General features: G+C 43.8%; 1 protein-coding gene across 2 annotated transcripts in view; it reads left to right on the top strand.

Moving 5' to 3' along the window:
- The window catches only part of LOC115478934 (probable cation-transporting ATPase 13A4), a 115,458-nt gene that overhangs the window by 81,251 nt on the left and 13,758 nt on the right, over positions 1-20,449 (top strand). For both annotated transcript variants that reach the window (XM_030216590.1, XM_030216591.1), the window contains exons 17-25: positions 5-122; positions 1,116-1,240; positions 3,433-3,596; positions 8,922-9,026; positions 10,645-10,724; positions 10,885-10,927; positions 12,924-13,033; positions 18,677-18,773; positions 20,067-20,139. In XM_030216590.1, coding sequence (XP_030072450.1) covers positions 5-122; positions 1,116-1,240; positions 3,433-3,596; positions 8,922-9,026; positions 10,645-10,724; positions 10,885-10,927; positions 12,924-13,033; positions 18,677-18,773; positions 20,067-20,139 — 915 coding nt within the window. The remainder of the gene's footprint in view (positions 1-4; positions 123-1,115; positions 1,241-3,432; positions 3,597-8,921; positions 9,027-10,644; positions 10,725-10,884; positions 10,928-12,923; positions 13,034-18,676; positions 18,774-20,066; positions 20,140-20,449) is intronic.

Below are 20,449 nucleotides of genomic sequence, written 5' to 3' on the forward strand. Positions count from 1 at the left end.
ACAGTTCCGGGTGATTTTTCAAGTCAACTCGAACTTTATACATTTCAAGGTTTCAGAGTCATTGGCCTGGCATACAAAGCTATTGAGCCAGGACAACATAATGGTGTGGAGAGTTTAACAAGGTAAGAAAGCTATGATGCAGAATCCTTGTTTGGTTGTCTATTTCAAACACAACATCTCTATGGCTCATACTACTGGGAGTTTAGGGCAGAATAGCCATTGATTTAATTGACCTGTTTCATCATCATAAAGCCTATATAGGGAAACATGACCTCTAGTGGTACTATCTTGGTATCATTTTGGATCAGTCATGAAAAACAATGGACCAAGTAAAGTCGGCCAAGTGCTCGTCAGGGCCGCCCTTCTTTTTTCCCTTATCGGCCGAGGGCGCCCATCTCCTAATCACGCCCCAGCCCCGCTTTTGCTACCCTGCCGACACGCCCCCGTGAACTTTGGTCGTCCCCGCGATGGAAAGCCGTCGAGGGTGTCAAAAAATCGGCTTTTGATTATGCAGATTTGGGCAGCCTTGCGAGAAGGGCGCCCATCTCCCGATTTGTGTCGAAAGATGGGCGCCCTTCTTTTTCAAAAATGAGCTGGTCAGTGATCACCCCACCCGTGAAGGGTGGCCTAGCATTTGAGTACCAGCACCTTTTTTTGCTAGAAAAAACGCACTGGTCTGAACAAACCATTTTTACACATACGCTACAGGTTTAAGATGTAAAGTTATCCCCTTAATGCAGTAATCCTCAACCCTCTTCTTGAGACATGCCTAACCAGATTGGTTTTCAGGATTATCACATTTGCGTATGCATGAGATAAATTTGCATATATTGGAGAACCATTGTATACAAGTCTATCTCATGGGGTAATCCTAAAAAACCTGACTAAATAGGTTTGCCTCTAGGAGAAGGTTAAGAAGCATTGCCTTAATATAAGAAAGTATGAAATCAATTTGAAGGGTTAATAATTTCTATTACTATTTATTCACAAAATGGGTTTGCTGTAACCTTTCTTTGTCTAACATTGAATAACACAGTAAATATACTGTCAAAGCAAAGTCTACCTGTGGATCCAGTCAGTGTTGTATTAATTTTATTCCATTTGCACCTCTTAAGGGAGAATGTGGAATCTGAACTACAATTTCTTGGATTTTTAATCTTGGAAAATCGTTTAAAGCCCGAGACTGTCGGTATCTTGACAGAACTTAATGCTGCTAATATAAGGATTGTGATGCTCACAGGTAGGCAGACACCGAAACTTCAAGGATAATGCTTCAGCCATTTTGAGGTAGATTAAAAGAAGAGAAATCACGTTCTTCCAAGTTGCAGTTTTCAAATGTACTTTTTGCCAGTTTTCAAAGGGGGGAATATGAGTATTCTCTCCATTTGAAAACTGATTGGGAGCAAACGCCCATGGGGATTTGCTTTCTCAGGTACTTTTCCATACAAAATAATGCTCTAAATTTTAAATATGAATAATTAACTTTCCAGCCCCAGTGGCGTACCGGGGGGGGGGGGGGGGGGGGGGGGGGCGGTCCACCCCAGGTGTACGCCGCTGGGGGGGGGGGGGGTGCCGCGCGCCTGTCGGCTCCGCTCGTTCCGTGCTCCCTCTGCCCCGGAACAGGCTACTTCCTGTTCTGGGGCAGAGGGAGCATGGAACGAGCGAAGCCGACAGGCGCGCAGCACCCCCCCCCCAGCAGGTAAAAATGCACCCGAGGGGGTGTCCTTCACCGGGGGGAGGTATCCTTTCGTTGGGTGGGTCACGCTGCACTAAGGGGGGGGTACATCGGCGGTCCGCCCCAGATGTCAGCCACCCTAGGAACGTCACTGTCCAGCCCTAATGCTTATCATGATCCAGGGTCAATCTACATATTATCCAGCTAAAGGTATGGGTAGTATATTGATCTCTAATACATACTGGAGTCCTTTTGCTAAGCCACGGTAAAAAGTGGCCTGCAGTAGTGTAGGCTTGTGCATTGGGTGCACACTGGGCCAGTTTTTACCGCGTCTGCAGAAAAGGGCTTTTTTTTTTAAACAAGACAGCAAAAGGGCGTGAGGTGAAACTGAAACCAGCGCACTCCTAAAACTGGCCTGAGCCCTTAACGCCACCTGTTGATCTAGCAGTAAGGACTCATTTGCTATACGTGCTGTGACCAGTCGGCGCATGCAAAGTGCTGATTACCACCAGAAACGGTTTGCGTGCATAGGATGAAATAAATAAATAACTCACCCAAGTGGTATGGGTAAGCGCCAGATCTGAAATTACCGCTGGGGGTGCTGAACGTGCATAGCAACTAATGCGCCTTTGTAAAAGGGCTCCACTGTTAGCTGGGGAATTTTCCCACATTTTGGGGGGGCTAAAATGGCAGATTTGCATGGAAATACACTTATGCACCCTCTTACAGGATAACTCCTAAGTGCATTTGTGCACAACTGCAAAGGGGGCGTTGAGGCATGGGCGAGTTGGGGCATTCTGGACATTTGTGCGCAGTATTACAGAATACTGTGGATGCGCGTTCAACTTGTGTGCCAGGATTTGCACCTGGTTTCAGATGCCGTAAGTCCTCGCGCTCAACGTTGGACATGGAATTCGGTGCCCGATGTTATTCCATAAAGCGCTTATCACGGAGCCCCCTTTATACAGAAGCACTGGAAGCCAGGGGCGTAGCCAGACACCCAAATTTGGGTGGGTCTGGGCCCAAGATGGGTGGGCAGAAGAACTCCGCCTTGTCCTACAAGTGATTTGGTCTCTCCCTCTCTCGCCTGCAAGCCATATGGTCTCTCAAATATCCCCCCTCCCTCGCATACCCTTTAAACAGCAGATTTTCACCGGCAGCGAGCAGCAACTAATACACACTGCTCATGTTGGCCCCACAGACTTCCCTCTGATACAACTTCCTGTTTCTGCGTAGGTGGGAATACATCAGAGGGAAGGCTGTGGGGCCGGTGCGAGCAGTATGTATCAGTCGCTGCTCGCTGCAGGCGAAGGTTTGCTATTTACAAGGTATGCAGAAGGGACAGTTGTTGGGAGTTTTCGGCTGATGGGGCTTGGGGATCCCTGCCAGTCACATCATAAGTGTGCTGCTACTGGGTGGGCCTGAGCCCAAAGTGGGTGGGCCTGGGCCCACCCTTGTCTACACCACTGCTGGAAGCCTTTTTTGGGTGTCATTCACTGAATCCAGCCCTTAATCACTATTTACCCAGTTAAACGCCCTCCGAAAATGACCCTCTCCACCTTTAGTTTGCAGGGCAACATTTTGAAAGGAATGCATCGGTGCACGTTTCTTGCTTTGATATGTATTGATATTCCTGAGTGTCTCTTGCTGTCTCACATGCCAGGGCTGATACATAATCCGCACAGGACAAGGGGAGTGAGGGAGGAAGTTCATTAGCCTGGATGATGAAGCTTTTTGTGTATTCGATTCTGTTCTAGGTGACAACATTCAGACAGCTGCTACGGTGGCGAAAACATCTGGAATGATCCCTGAGAATGGCAAAGTGGTTTTAGTTGAGGCACACGAGCCTAATGACCATACTCAGGCATCCATTACTTGGCGTTTAATGGAATATTCTGAAAAGACTGATCTTCAGTTCAATGTAAGCGTTACCTGGCCTACATATTATATAGATGACATTGGACAGAGTGCGTTTAAAGATAGCGATAGATGGTCTTGTAGGGGTGAATTCTATAAATTGTGCCTAAAAGATGGGAGCCAAATAAACCCGCTTAAGCGCAATTCTATAAGCCGCACCTAAAGTTCAGAAAGTTCAGAAGCTTAGCCGAGATTGGGTGGCAGAGCCAGTGGTGGGAGGAGGGGCTAGTGGTTGGGAGGCGGGGCTAGTGCTGGGCAGACTTCTATGGTCTGTGCCCTGAAAATGGCAGATACAAATCAAGGTCAGGTATACACATAAAGTAGCACATGTGAGTTTATCTTGCTGGGCAGGCTGGATGGACCGTGCAGGTCTTTCTCTGCCGTCATCTACTATGTTACCATGTAAAGTTAGGCATGGTTTATGGAATAGCGTTGAGCGCAGGGGTTGTTCATAAATTTGGGCATATCCATTTGCAATAAAGAAAACGTGGTGCCAATGACCCTGCTTTAATTTGCTTGTGGAACCCCCTCATTCCATAATTGCGTGTGTAATTGAAATCCACGCCCATGCTCCACCCTGAAACACCCATGACCCTCCCATTCCCATGCTCCCATTTCCAAGACTTGCATAAGATTTGGGCACAGATCACGCACCTGTTATTATTCTACTGAGACAGGCAGGGGAATGACTGGGACTCGCTTGTCAGGGATTGAGCAGACGTCAGAAGTCAGACCTATTTAAACTTACCTCTCCCTACAGCAGATGCTCTAGCGTTAATTCCTGTCAGCTGAGCCTGGTTCCCTCACTCAATCTGTGCTTGTGGCACAGCGTGTATTCTGTGGAGTTTGCTTGCTCTTCTCGTTGCTTGTGGTTTCTGTGTGTGCTGGTTGTTACCAGCGTGCCCTTGATTGCTTCACTGCACTGCACTTGGCTCTGTCCTCTGCCTGGTTTCTCCCTGCCTGGCTCTAGTGTTGTTGTCTGTGGTAAGCTCCTTCCTGCTTTGTTTGTTTAGTTTCCCTTTCCTCAGTGTTAACCCTTTATGTGCAGAGCTTGGTATTTGCCTTCTGTAAGTCCTGCCTCTGTTAGGCAGTGTTTCTGTCCAAAGCTCGTTCCTGTTTGTTTAAGTTTCCCTTTACTCAGTGTTAACCCTTTATGTGCAGTGCTAGGTATTTGCCTTCTGGGAGCACTGCCTCTGTTAGGCAGCCTTTCTCTGGTGTCTGCCTTATCCCTTTCTGTACTCTTGTGTGCCTGCTTCTTTCCTGTCCTTATTTGAAAGCAGCCTTTTCCTTCAGCCCATTTCTCCTGTTTAGCCATTGTAGAGTCCGTGTCTATAGTGTCCCATTCTGTCTCTAGCTTTCCTTTTTCCCTGTAGGCTTTGCCCTCCGCTACCTGAGTTTCTGTGTAGCCTTTGTTTGTATTCTCTCTCTCTGGCCGTAGACTGTATGGCTAGCGCTGTATGCATTGCTTGAGCTCCAGTTCCTTCGGGGACCCCTCGTTGTTCTTTTCCCTTCCCTAGTGTATGATTCAGTTCCAGTTCGGCCTTGAGGCCCGTACGCTTGCACACTGCATGAGTGGGTTCCGGATCGGTCTTGCAGCCCGCCTGAGTGGTCTATCTCCCTTTTCTGGTGGTGCTCGTTGATTGTCCTGAGTGTTCGGGGCTTTGTGGCCCGTGGTATTGCTTAGCGCCTGTTTGGTCTACCCTAGGGCAAGGCTAGAAAACATAGGGGTATAATCAAAGCAGTTTACATTTTACATACAAGTACTTATTTTGTACCTGGGGCAATGGAGTGCTAAGTGACTTGCTCAGAGTCACAAGGAGCTGCCGTGGGAATTGAACCCAGCTTCACAGGATCAAAGTCTGCTGCATTAACCGCTAGGGCACTCCTTTCTGTATACTCACGCCTTTCATTCTTTGGTCATCTAATGACCCAACATACTTCCTCTCCCGATCCTTGCTTTCAATGTACTTGATAACGTTTTTCAAATCAATCACCTTACTTTCTAATACGTCCTATTTTCTTACTCATCTATATGTTACAACTTTGCCTTACCCTTCACTACCAATTATAATGTTCTAGTACATGTGTGTGTTGTCATTGCAAATAGTATACCATTCTATCAACCAATAGTGTTTGCAAGATTAGTTTGCGGGTGTATCCCCAGAACCAAATAATTATGCAAATTGGAACTTCAAATCTCCAGATAGGGAAAAATACAAACGTATTGAAACACCACTGTCTGCTTAGGAGTCCATTACTATCATCGGTTCCAGTAAGGAAAAAAAGAGAGGAAAACCAATCAAACGCAAAAACTCACTCTGAGTGAGAAAAACGAATGATTTTTTTTTTTTTAAAACCTTTTTTCCTTATACACACTAAGTGGGGCACACCAAACACCAAACTAAAGTGAAATATACTGTATCTTGCTCAAATAGATGTTATAGGCTGCACGCCCCCCCCCCCCCCCCTGTACACACCCCCTAGCACTCAGAGTGAGTTTTTGCGTGTGATTGGTTTTCCTCTCTTTTTTTCCTTACTGGAACCGATGATAGTAATGGACTCCTAAGCAGACAGTGGTGTTTCAATACGTTTGTATTTTTCCCTATCTGGAGATTTGAGGTTCCAATTTGCATAATTATTTGGTTCTGGGGATACACCCGCAAACTAATCTTGCAAACACTATTGGTTGATAGAATTGTTATTATCGTGGTTTGCTTTTTCCCTGTTTCTACAAGTAGTATACCATGCCATACTTTGTATTGTTGTTCAAATATTTTTACTGCTCTATTTGCCTATTGCTCATGTTTGATCTATTCTTACTGTACACCGCCCCGAGTAAATTCCTTCACAAAGGCAGTAAATAAATCCTAATAAATAATACATAACATCTTGATCATTAGTTTTTACCTCTATGGCAAATTTCTTCTGGTGCACTTTAAAGAAATTGGAAAAGCAAACAAGACAAGTGTTGGAACTGACAAATTGGTGCTTTTGGGTGAAATAACACACTGAGCAAAAGTCCCAAATGTATTTATGTCCAAACTGGAGCCATCACAAGCCGCAAATATGCCCTACACAACAGTACAGCATGAGTCCAACCACTCCCATTGTGCTCCTGCCCCGCCCACTTGCATGACATCAGCAAGGGAAGCCAATGAATTAGGCACAATTTTGGTACCCCAGCCTCCCTTGCGCTCTGTTTAGCTGCTCCAGTCGCAAATAGGTAGCTACGGCCTTGTGTCCAAATCAGAAGCGGAGCCAGGTTGACGGCGCGGGGAGAGCGAAAGCGGCACGAGAGCGGACTTCTGCCGGCACCGGCGCACATTTTCAATGCAACACGTTGAGAAAAAAATAGGCGCAGGCAGAACTCCGTTTGGGGGAGTGGCGGCTTCCCTGGCGCCCCCCTAGCTACGCCACTGATCCAAATACATGCACACAGTATTAGGTCTATGTATTAACATTAGAACAATGTGAGTGTCTTGTCACATCAGTAAAAGCACTTGTGGAATCCGTTGCCAGAGTTAACGGTCAAATTAACTAACATAGCAGGGTTTAAAAGAGGTATTGGAGAAGTTCTTGGAGGAAAAGTCCATAAAAACCTATTAGCCAGATAAACCATTGCTTGTTCCTTGAAGAGAGTTAGGAGACATCTTTTAAGGATCTTTCTGGTGCTCTGGTGACCCTGAAAGGCCACTGTTAGAGACAGGATGCTAGTTCAGTGGGCCTTTTTCTGACTTATTATAGCTTTTCTTATCACTGTTCAAATACCCCTTCTTCAAGGGGCCCTTTTACAAAGTGTTGGTAAGTCCAATGCAGGCTTACCGCATGCTATCCCGGAACGACCATCGGCCCAATGTGGCTGCCGATGGTAGTTCTGGCTTTAGCACACGCCATTTCCGCTGCACCAGAAAATATTTTAAAATTGAATAGCGCAGCGCTAATCTGGCATCGCCATGCTCTGCCCGGTTACTGCCAAGTTGCTGCGGGAGCCCTTCGTGCCACTTCAATAGATAAGTGCATCCGCCTGCCCGCATGGCCATACGATAAGAGTAGTCTTACCACATGGCCATCTTTTTAAGGGGCTTTTTACTTGCAGCGGTAAAAAGGGCTCTGGCATGCGGGAAAAACAGCCCCTGCCGCTTCCGCAGGACCCCCTAGTCTTAAAAACTAATGCCCCACCCACACATTTATCAATAGTGGAGGAGTGGCCTAGTGGTTAGGGTGGTGGACTTTGGTCCTGAGGAACTGAGTTCAATTCCTGGCACAGGCAGCTCCTTGTGACTTTGGGCAAGTCACTTAACCTTCCATTGCCCCATGTAAGCCGCATCGAGCCTGCCATGAGTGGGAAAGCGCAGGGTACAAATGTAACAAAAATAAAATAGATACTATTGGAGATTCTACATGGAATGTTGCTACTATTGGAGATTCCACATGGAATGTTGCTAGTATTGGAGATTCTACATGGAATGTTGCTACTATTGGAGATTCTACATGGAATGTTGCTATTCCACTAGCAACATTCCATGTAGAAGGCTGTGCAGGCTTCTGTTTCTGTGAGTCTGACGTCCTGCACGTCAGACTCACAGAAGCAGAAGCCTGCGCGGCCACATTGGTGATCTGCAAGGGCCGACTTCTACATGGAATGTTGCTAGTGGAATAGAATCTCAAATAGTAGCAACAGTGGAGGAGTGGCCTAGTGGTTAGGGTGGTGGACTTTGGTCCTGAGGAACTGAGTTTGATTCCTGGCACAGGCAGCTCCTTGTGACTCTGGGCAAGTCACTTAACCCTCCATTGCCCCATGTAAGCCACATTGAGCCTGCCAAGAGTGGGAAAGCGCAGGGTACAAATGTAACAAAAATAAAATCGATAATATTGGAGATTCTACATGGAATGTTGCTACTATTGGAGATTCTGCATGGAATGTTGCTATTCCACTAGCAACATTCCATGTAGAAGGATGCGCAGGCTTCTGTTTCTGTGAGTCTGACGTCCTGCACGTACGTGCAGGACATCAGACTCACAGAAGCAGAAGCCTGCGCGGCCACATTGGTGATCTGCAAGGGCCGACTTCTACATGGAATGTTGCTAGTGGAATAGCAACATTCCATGTAGAATCTCAAATAGTAGCAACAGTGGAGGAGTGGCCTAGTGGTTAGGGTGGTGGACTTTGGTCCTGAGGAACTGAGTTCAATTCCCGGCACAGGCAGCTCCTTGTGACTCTGGGCGAGTCACTTAACCCTCCATTGCCTGCTGCATTGAGCCTGCCATGAGTGGGAAAAAGTGCAGGGTACAAATGTAACAAAAAAAAAATACAATGTTTTTCTTATAGGATGCATGTATCGATGTTGAAGTTGATAAAGTCAAATATCATTTCGCCTTGAGTGGAAAATCCTATGAAGTTCTTCAGAACTATTTCCCCAGCTATTTACCAAAAGTAAGTTTGCAAAGAGAACCATGTTGCAGGCAAAACTGCTGAAATTCAAGATTTTGCTTTGTCTACTAACCTCAGGTGCTTATCTGTACAGTGGTGGTCGTTATCTGCCGGATTATGCATAGATTACCCAACGTTAGACATGCAATTTTGGGCATGGATCGCAGATCTGCGCACTGGGGCCCTTCTTGCATCCACATATCCACAATGTAAATACGCTCATCAATCTGTAATCTCATAATTAGCAGCACTTAGCTTTCAGAGTGCTCCATCCCAGCCCCGATCCCAAGGGGTCCCGCTTCACCACTAATGGAGCTTCTTCAGGGGAAACTGAGATCATAGCGAGTGTTCCTCTTATTGTCAGCTCGGAGTTTTAAATACATACATTTATGAGCGTATTTACATTGTGGATACGTGGCTGCAAGAAGGTTGTTACAAAGGTAGAGTTTGAAGATATTTGATATATGTGTTAAATTAAAAATTTTTCAGGAGGTTTTTTGCCGATGATTTTTTGTTCGAGTCACTAGGCAGGCTGTGGTCCTCCTGTAGGAGTTGTTTTGACAATGTTTGAATTCCACAGTGAATAGTCTTTGACTGCTGAGGCCTCCCTCCCCCCCCCCCGTAAGTCCACTTATAAATGTTGTAAAAAATAGTGTTTTGTTATTATCAGATTGAAAGATTTTATCATCGTTTGATTGAAAGAATTTGTTTTCAGATTTGTTATTTTGCAAAGGTGTATTGAGTTCCACATTTTTTGATTTGAAGCTGATCAGCACTTAGCAAGTAGCTGGTTATATCATGTGATATAAACAGCTAACCGCAGATTTTCAGTGCACTGTCGACTAAGTTTTGCGTCCAAATCTGGCCGCATCAATAGCAGGTCTATCTTTGGCCGCTATGAACTTACCCGGCTAGTTCTGAATATCGACATGGCCTGGTTATGTTCTTAGTGGCCAAAGATAAATCTAAGCTAAAAGCCCACCTTTTTGATGCTGCTTTTAACTTCTAACCCTTATTCACTTGTTCAGAACCTTTATTTCATCATCCTCACTTTAATATTCCCTTATCTCTTATTTGTCCTGTTTGTCTGTCCTAATTAGATTGAAAGCTCTGTCGAGCAGGGACTGTCTCTTCATGGTCAGTGTACAGCGCTGTGTACGTTTAGTAGTGCTATAGAAATGATAAGTAGTAGTAGTCTTTGGGATTCCAGAATCTTGCTACTCTTTGGGATTCTGGAATCTTGCTATTCTTTGTGATTCTAGAATTGTTCTACTCTTTGTCCTTATCTCTTATTTGTCCTATTTGTCTGTCCTAAATAGATTGTAAGCTCTGTTGAGCAGGGACTGTCTCTTCATTTTCAAGTGTACAGCGCTGCGTACGTCTAGTAGTGCTTTAGAAATGATAAGTAGTAGTAGTAATATTCAATGCCAGTCACTGGAAACAGCCTGCCATTGAATATCCAGGCTCGGTGTTGACTGCGGGAGGCAACCCAGCTACCTCCCATGGTTTGAATATTGGACCCAAGAGACTATGAATCAGTGCGGAAACATATGAAAAAAATGTGATAAAAGGATGTTTGTATATGTTAAAGGATCGTACATTGATGTTTGTCTTTTTCTAGATTCTGATGAATGGAACGGTCTTTGCTAGAGTTTCTCCTTTACAGAAAGCAACTCTGATTGAAGACTATCGAAGTCTAGAGTAAGTTTTCTCCTCCATGCAAATATCCTCCCCACGTTACCAGTGGCCTGTTGTAGTGAATAAAACAGTTGTCAGTGGGAAGGTTCCAAGATGCCCCCTTGTCAGATGATTGTCAAGATGAAAAACAGTCTTAACCACCCTCACAATTCCTCTTTTCCAGTTACTATGTGGGCATGTGTGGAGATGGAGCAAACGACTGTGCAGTGAGTAGACTGAATTTCATATTTTCTATCTACCCTATGTTCCATTTTGTAATTCTGTCAAATTAAAATGAAGCGATTATTAGTGTCCTACTGAACCAAGTTTTTACATCATTGATGTAATGTTACCAACTGGATCTAGATTTTCAAGACAGACTGATCCATTCCATGGACATTGATGGTTAACAACTCGTTAGCCAATTAAATTGCGTACGCATCTCGGGAACAGTCCTAAATGTGGACATGCAAATCTGAGCACCATATATATAATCTGGGGGATATTATTCTATAAGAAACTAAAAAGAACTTGCTCTAATTGGCTATAAGGAGTATCTGTGCTATTATCAAGAGATATATCATAAATGATTTTAACAAAGGGCCTCAGTAGCCAAGGGTACCAACTCAGTGGACACACCTAATAAAGCTTCTATCATGGGCCAACCACCTCCTCCGAAAAAACCTACAGAATGAAATAACCAAAACAGTCTGTAGTAAAAAGATGGAGTGGGGTAATAATATGTAAATACTCAGTTGACTATAGGTACAGATAATAACAAATACGCCTAATGAGTATAATATTATATGTCGGAAGAATAAAAATATTCAAGGAAAAAGACTAAATATAAAGAACCAATGACAAAGGGAGTACTTAGCGTCAAACCCGGGGAAAAAAATCCGAGAGGCGCCTCCAAAAATCTTTCGATCTCTCTCTATGTAATCTGGGGGATATTATATATATACTAGTAAAAAAGGCCCGTTTCTGAGACCAATGAAACGGGCGCTAGCAAGGTTTTCATCATAGTGTGTATGTTTGAGAGAGAGTGTGTGTGATAGTGACTGTGTGAGAGAGAGAGACAGAGTGAATGTGCGAGTGTGTGTGTGTGTGTGTGACATAGAGTGAGGCTGTCTGTGTGAGAGTGTGTTGGCTGGCTGGCTGGTTGGTTGGTTGGTTGGTTGGGTGGCTGGCTGTCTCCCTCCGACGTTCAGGCTGGCCGCCTGTCTGCCTGCATGCCTGCAGGACGCGAGGGCAGGGCAAACACTCTTGGGCAAACTTTGATCTATACCACCACAGATTTAGAATGTTGGGACTTATGGAGGCTTCATTAGAATGTTGGAGGTGCATTTTATATATAGAGATAAAGTACAAAAACACCTATTCTTTCTGGCATATACATGCACACATTGGACAAGATTCTATATATGGCGCCTGAAAGATCGGAGCCAAAAATATTTCCACCTAGGTATATTATACAGAACACATCTAGCCAGTTTATAGAATATGGCTAGTGACCTGCATCTTATTCTAGAAGTGTTTATTTACGCCAAGCACCTAAGTTAGGCATGGAGCAGGTGTATTCTATAACCGTGCATGTAGAGTTTCAAAACACCCATGGTCTGCCCATTCCACGTCCATGGCCATGCCTCCTTTTTTAGGTAACGTGCATTAGGAATTTATATACACCACTTTACAGAATACACCTAGCAAATTGTGCTCGTAAATTCTAATTAATGCCAATTAGTATCAATAATTGTTAGTTAAATGGCAATTATGGGTGCTAATTGACTTGTAATTGCATGCACAAATCCAAAATATGACTTGATTTGCATGTGCAATTTCAGTCGCCCTATATAGAATCCGGTGGATTATGCTTGCCTCGGAGCAGGGGTAAATGGATGTACCTGCTCTCCGGGGGATAATTTTTAAAAGGCACACAGATGTTTTTAATTTGAATGTTGCTTTTTTTACCAGCGTTGGAAAATAAAAAATATTTTCTGGTGCGCATATTGTACATGCATTAAAAAAAATGGAATTACCGACCAGGCCACACGGTAGCCAGGCAGTAGTTCCAAATTGGCGTATGTTGGACGCGTGTAGTCGCCTACATGGCTTAGGAAAAGGGCCCCAACGTTATCTGTATAACCAGACTGTAAATAACGAACTAGCTGAATTTTTTCCTCAGTAAATGTACAGCGATATCTGAAAGAGCGTATTTTTCAGGCGTTGAAAACTGCCCATGCCGGCATCTCTCTGTCTGAACAAGAGGCTTCAGTGGCTGCACCTTTCAATTCCGGCATCACCAACATCTCTTGTGTGACTGATCTACTCAAGTAAGTTTACCCGCTGTCATTAATTGCTAAACTACACATGCGAATCCCTGTTTATATACTTTCATTGAATCATGTGCACTGGAACTATATTTGGGGTTTTTTTTAGGTAGAGCTAACCAAAAAAATTGTAAAACATTTTTCTGCATTTCTGCAGAAGGGTTGATTTTGTCTTGTAAGAGGATAATTTCATGAAAAGTTGTTTAGGCAAGGAAGGTTCATAGGTGCCAATCCACCTTATAATTGAAAGAGAAAAACGCCTAGATTTCGACCTAAATTGGGAGATAGATGTTTATCTCACAAAAACGAATAAATCGGTATAATGGAAAGCCGATTTTGGACGTTTTCAACTGCACTCCATCGCGGAAGCGTACAAAGTTGACGGGGGCATGTCGGAGGCGTGGCGAAGGTGGAACTGGGGCGTGGTTATCAGCCGAGGAGAGATGGGCGCCTTTCGCCGATAATGAAAAAAAGTATGCGTTTGTAGCTAAAATTTAGGGCACTTTTCCTGGACCCTGTTTTTTCACGAATAAGGCACCAAAAAGTGCCCTAAATGACCAGATTACCCCCAGAGGGAATCGGGGGTGACCTCCCCTGACTCCCCCAGTGGTCACTAACCCCCTCCCACCACAAAAAATGATGTTTCACAACTTTTTATTTTCACCCTCAAATGTCATACCCACCTCCCTGGCAGCAGTATGCAGGTCCCTGGAGCAGTTGTTAGGGGGTGCACTGGACTTCAGGCAGGTGGACCCAGGCCCATCCCCCCCTACCTGTTACAATTGTGCTGCTTAATGCTTAGTCGTCCAACCCCCCCAAACCCACTGTACCCACATGTAGGTGCCCCCCTTCACCCCTTAGGGCTATAGTAATGGTGTAGACTTGTGGGCAGTGGGTTTTGAGGGGGATTTGGGGGGCTCAACACACAAGGGAAGGGTGCTATGCACCTGGGAGCTCTTTTACCTTTTTTTTGTTTTTGTAAAAGTGCCCCCTAGGGTGCCCGGTTGGTGTCCTGGCATGTGAGGGGGACCAGTGCACTATGAATCCTGGCCCCTCCCACGAACAAATGCCTTGGATTTATTCGTTTTTGAGCTGGGCGCTTTCATTTTCCATTATCACTGAAAAACAAAAACGCCCAGCTCACAAATTGTCGAATAAAACATGGACGTCTATTTTTTTTCAACAATACGGTTCGGTCCGCCCCTTCACGGACCCGTTCTCGGAGATAAACGCCCATGGAGATAGACGTTTTCGTTCAATTATGCCCCTCAATATATCACACCTCTTTTATACAAGTAACTCATGTGGCAAGGTCCCTTTATAATATAGCATCCTGGAAGGATCCCAGACAAGTGTAAATCAGAGTATATATGTTGGAATCAGTGAAACTATTTAAGTACACAAAAGGGATGGTCCCTCATCTTCCCTGCCCCCAGGAACACCTATTTATATTTATTTATCTATCAAATTTATATCTCACCTATCCAATACATCTAGGTGGGTTACAACTTAAAGTCATAAAAGTAAAACACAACTCAAAAATAATAAACATAACAAAAAATACATATAGCACCGATTTTTAAGTAGGGTTTCAGGGATGATCGAGGAAATTACAGACCAGTAAGCCTGATGTCAGTGCCAGGCACAATAGTGGAAACTATTATAAGAAATAAAATTACAGAACACATAGACAATGTGAATATGCACAACTCGCCCATCTATGTTCAGAACTGTCTCTTAATATCTGTTTGTATGCTATTACTTTGTTTTATTATCATCATGTCGACCAAAACCCTGCAATACTAAATGTTCATTTACTAACATTCTTCCACTACTCCTGATGTATCGTAAGCCACTTTGAGCCTGCAAAGAGGTGGGATAAGGTGGGATACAAATGCAATAAATAAATACATAATAGACAAACATAGTTTAATGGGACAGAGTCAGCATAGGTTCAGCCAAGGAAAGTTTTTGCCTCACCAATTTGCTTCTTTTCTTTGAAGACGTAAATAAACATATGGATAAAGGTGAACTGGTTGATGTAGTGTAGAAAGCTTTTGACAAAGTTCCTTATGAGAGACTCCTAAGAAAATTAGAGTGTGGTACCGGAACGGAAGATTGGAGGGTGGCCAATGTAATGCCGATTTTTAAAAAAGGTTCCTGATGAGAGTTGAAAGAATGGAACAGAACATACTCAGCGGAGGAGGGTGAACAGTGAAGTGCTGCAGGTTCAGTACCGAGACTGGTCCTATTTAACATATTTATAAATGATATGGAAATCGGAACGACAGCTGAGGTGATTAAATTTGCAGATGACACAAAACTATTCAAGGTTGTTAAAACACGTGCGGACTGTGAAATATTGAAAGACTGGGCATCCAAATGGCAGATGAAATTTAATGTGGACAAGTGCAAAGTGAGGCACATTGGTAAGAATAATCCGAATCATAGTTACCTGATGCTAGGGTCCACCTTGGGGGTCAGCACTCAAGAAAATGATCTAGGTGTCATTGCAGGTAATACACGGAAATCTTCTGCTCAATGTACGGTAGCAGCCAAAAAAAAGCAAACAGAATGCTAGGAATTATTAGGAAAGGGGTGGTGAATAAGACCGAAAATACTATAATGCCTCTGTATCTCTCCATGGTGCAACTGCACCTTGAGTATTGCGCTCAGTTCTGGTTGCCGTATCTCAGAAAATATATAATGGAATTAGAAAAGGTTCAAAGAAGAGCGACCAAAGTGATAAAGGGTATGGAACTCACATGGATTTCAAGGCTCTGTTCTTTCCTGGTTTTCTTCTTATCTCTCCCATCGCACTTTTAGTATATATTCTGGTGGATCCTCCTCCACTTCTATCAGTTGGTGTGCTTCAGGGATCTGTCCTGGAACCTCTTCTTTTCTCCATCTATACTTCTTCCCTTGGTGCTCTGATCTCATCCCATGGTTTTCAGTATCACCTTTACGCTGATGACTCCCAGATCTACCTCTCCACACCAGAAATCTCAGCAGGAATCCAGGCCAAAGTATCAGCCTGCCTGTCTGACATTGCTGCCTGGATGTCTCACTGCCATCTGAAACTAAACATGACCAAGACTGAGCTTCTTATCTTTCCCCCTAAACCAACCTCTCCTCTTCCCCCATTCTCTATCTCTGTGGATAACACTCTCATCCACCCAGCCTCATCAGCTCACAAGCTTGGAGTCATCTTCGACTCCTCTCTCTCCTTCACTGCACATATTCAACAGACTGCTAAAACCTGTCATTTCTTCCTCTATCACCAAAATTCGCCCTTTCCTTTCTGAGCACACTACCAGAACCCTCATCCGTACTCTCATCACCTCTCGCTTAGACTATTGCAACTTGCTTCTCACAGGTCTCCCACTTAGCCATCTCTCTCTCCTTCAACCTGTTCAAAATTCTGCTGCACGACTAATATTCCGCCAGTGTCGTTATGCTCATATTAGCCCTCTCCTCAAGTCACTTCATTGGCTCCCTATCTGTTTCTGCATGCAGTTCAAACTCCTCTTACTGACTTACAAGTGCATTCATTCTGCAGCTCCTCAGTACCTCTCCACTCTTACCTCTCCCTACACTCCTCCCCACGAACTCTGTTCACTAGGTAAATCTCTCTTATCTGCACCCTTCTCCTCCACTGCTAACTTTAGACACCGTTCCTTTTGTCTTGCTGCACCATAGCCTTCCTACTACTACTACTTAACATTTCTATAGCGCTACTAGGGTTACGCAGCGCTGTACAGATTAAACAAAGAAGGACAGTCCCTGCTCAAAGGAGCTTACAATCTAAAGGATGAAATGTCAAGTTGGGGTAGTCTAGATTTTCTCAATGGAGGTGCAATGGTTATGTGCCGAAGACGACATCGAAGAGGTGGGCTTTGAGTAAGGATTTGAGCCAGTATGTCAAGTTCCATCTCTGGCTATCTTCAAATCTAGGCTTAAAGCCCTCCTTTTTGATGCTGCTTTTAACTCCTAACCCTTACTCACTTGTTCAATACCCATGTTTTATTAATCCCATCTTAGAAATGCCCTTGTCTCTTATTTGTCCTGTTTGTCCTAATTAGATTGTAAGATCTGTCGAGCAGGGACTTTCTCTTCATGTTCAAGTGTACAACGCTGCGTATGTCTTGTAGCGCTATAGAAATGATAAGTAGTAATAGTAGTAGTAGTAGCAGGGGCTCTTCAGCTTGGAAAAGAGACGGATGAGAGGAGATATGATTGAGGTCTACAAAATCCTGAGTGATGTAGAACAAGTAGAAGTAAATAGATTTCTTTTCTTGTTCCAGAAGTACAACGACTAGGAGATACTCAAGGAAGTTACATGAAAACACTTTTAAAACAAATAGGAGAAAATATTTATTCACTCAATCAATAGTTAAACTCTGGAACTCTTTGCCAGAGGATGTGGTAATAGCAGTTAGCGTATCTAGGTTTAAAAAATGTTTGGACAAGTTCCTGGAGGAAAGTCCAGGTCTGTTATTGAGACAGACATGGGGAAGCCATTTCTTGCCCTGGGATTGGTAGCATGGAATGTTGCTCTTCTTTGAGATTCTGCATGGAGTCTTGTCACTCTTTAGGATTCTAGAATCTTGCTATTCTTTGGGGTTCTACATGGAATGTTGCTCTTCTTTGAGATTCTGCATGGAGTCTTGTCACTCTTTAGGATTCTAGAATCTTGCTATTCTTTGGGGTTCTACATGGAATGTTGCCACAATTTGGGTTTCTGCCAGGTACTTGTGACCTGGCTTGGCCACTGTTGGAACAGGATACTGGACTAGATGAACCATTGGTCTGACTCAGTATGGCTACTCTTATGTTCTTATGCCCCTGCTGACCTCCCTCCCTCGTAGACTAGGATGAAAAGGCTGCAATTGCTGTATTGGATGTTCTGCAGCCATGGGCATGAGCAGATGGGCACTGGACCACCAGGGATTGACGTAAGCCCAGGGGATTATGACGAGTGCGTATGGGGTCTTGTGGACAAGTGGAGTTGGAAGGGGGAGCCACTTGGATGGGGACCAGAAGGGGGCCTTGGATAACGGGAAGGGGGCCAGAAAAGTTTTGATTTGTATTATCCCCTAATGATAAAAGTGTGTGTGGGGGGGGGGGGGGGGGGGGGGGGAGGGGCGGAACCCATGAACAAAATGGAAATTTCCCCAAACAGCATGGAAAACAACATGAAACAAATATTTTCTGACTGCTCATCCCTACTCCGCACCACTTGGTAAAGCCAGTGAAATTCGGGTTTAAGATGCAATGTATCCGTTACAAAATGCTCTAAATGAATTTAAATAACTTCCCTTTTTTCCTGATTCTATGTTTATTTATAATGTAACGTCTTACTTCTATATGTAAGCCACCTTGAACTGTTACTACTTTTCGGCAAATGTTGTATATATATATATACTAATCAATAAATAACTTATTAAGGGGCAGAAAATGATCAGGCTAATTATTTAAAAATGTCTAATAACAATCAAGTTATGATCTGACATTTTCACTGACTTACTTTTGGGAAGTGACTGCTTTTTTCCAATCAAGATAAAAGGCTTCGGGATGTACGAAGAGCGTCAAGGAAGGGACCCGCCTACCCTCTGTTGTATTTATATATTGACTTTTCTTGAACAGGGAAGGGCGTGCTGCTCTTGTTACCTCCTTCTGCATGTTCAAATACATGTCTCTCTTTGGAATTATTGAATACAACAACACACTGCTTTTGTACTGGGTAAGTACCGCATCATTTCTCCCCCAGGAAATGCCTCATGACAAGTGCTTAACTAACCGTACAATAGAGAATGACACGGGGACAAAGTTTGTCCCCGTCCCCACCCTATCCCCGTGGGTTCTGTCTCTGTCCTCACCCCATCCCTGTAGGTTCTGTCTCCGTCCTCGCTCCATCCCCGCAGGTTCTGTCCCTGTCCCCGCCTCATCCCCGTGGGCTTTGTCCTCATCTGCAGAGCCCATGGGGATGGGCTTATGATTTTATATTTAAATCTTTTTATTAAAGTATAAAAAGGAACAATATGCTGTGCAACTGTTGTTTATAAATCACAAATAGAAAACAATAATAAGAATGAGGAACTATAATAACCCCCCTCACCATCACCCCTCCACCTTTCCAACCCCAACAATAGCTGACTTCTACTACCCCAAGGAATCCTAATCCACCTTGTTAAAATGTCCAGGGGTACAAAATACAACCCGTTCTTTATACCCTAGCAGGGGAGAAATATACCCTATGAAGCACCGTTATGATTTTTTAATCTGTGGATGAATAAGTCATCAAAATCTCTGGATTCAGTCTAGCTCTCCTGTCTTCCACAGTCCTTCCTGCAACAGAAAATGTCTTCTTCGGAGATGTGCTGGTAGCAGGAACGTACAGGATCCCCCGTGCAAATTTTGGCTAGTTGTGGCCAACATGTTTGCTTGTTTTTCAAAAAAAAAAAAATCAAAATATCTTTGTCTGCATCACTCAAACATAAATAACAGCACAGTTCTCGTGGGATCTGTTCCCGTCCCTGTCTATCCCCGTGGGCTTTGTCCTTGTCCCCAACCCTGTGCTTACTGCGGGTCCCCGCCCCCATGTCATTCTCTACCATTCAGCCCATTTCCGTCCTTAAAAGAAAAAAAGCCTTTTAACGGTGTCGGTAAAAGAGTTCCTTGGTGAGTTGCAAACCCACGCGCTGACGCTTCTACAGGGACGCCTTTTACCGACTTTGATAAAATGTAGCACAGTTATATATCGGACCATAATAAGTACAATGTATCTGATTACAGTAACTGGTACTACTAAATTGCATTGTTTTCTTGACTGTAAAGTATGTTAAGATAGCGAACACTTTCGATAAAAGGAGGTGATACATTTGTACACTGTGTTCCTTTTATTTGGATATTATAAGTTAATACGTTGGCAGTGTATCAATTGTGCTGATACGTTTTTTAATTACCATGCAGTTCACACATGATAAGATGAGGAATCAAAATTGTCTTAATTCTATTTATTTATTTATTTATTTAGCAAAGGAACATCTTTGGGAATAACCAGTTTCTCGTCCATGACTTTGCTGTCATGTTTGTAATTTTCTTAACAAGTAAGTACCTTGGTCCAGCCATTTTGTAACACAACTAAAGAAAACCAGTTTTAGCTTTTTTTGAAATTGCAAACTGGAGCTGGATCTACCCCCAAATGCCTCATTATTCAGAAGTAGACTTCTTGTTGTTTTTTCCTCTACCCAGGACATAGTAAACATAGTAAACATAGTAGATGACGGCAGAAAAAGACCTGCACGGTCCATCCAGTCTGCCCAAGAAGATAAATTCATATGTGCTACTTTTTTATTTGTACTGTCCTCTTCAGGGCACAGACCGGATAAGTCTGGCCAGCCCTATCCCCGCCTCCCA

This window comes from Microcaecilia unicolor, chromosome 10 (genome assembly GCF_901765095.1).
Source record: "Microcaecilia unicolor chromosome 10, aMicUni1.1, whole genome shotgun sequence".
Taxonomy (NCBI): Eukaryota; Metazoa; Chordata; class Amphibia; order Gymnophiona; family Siphonopidae; genus Microcaecilia; species Microcaecilia unicolor.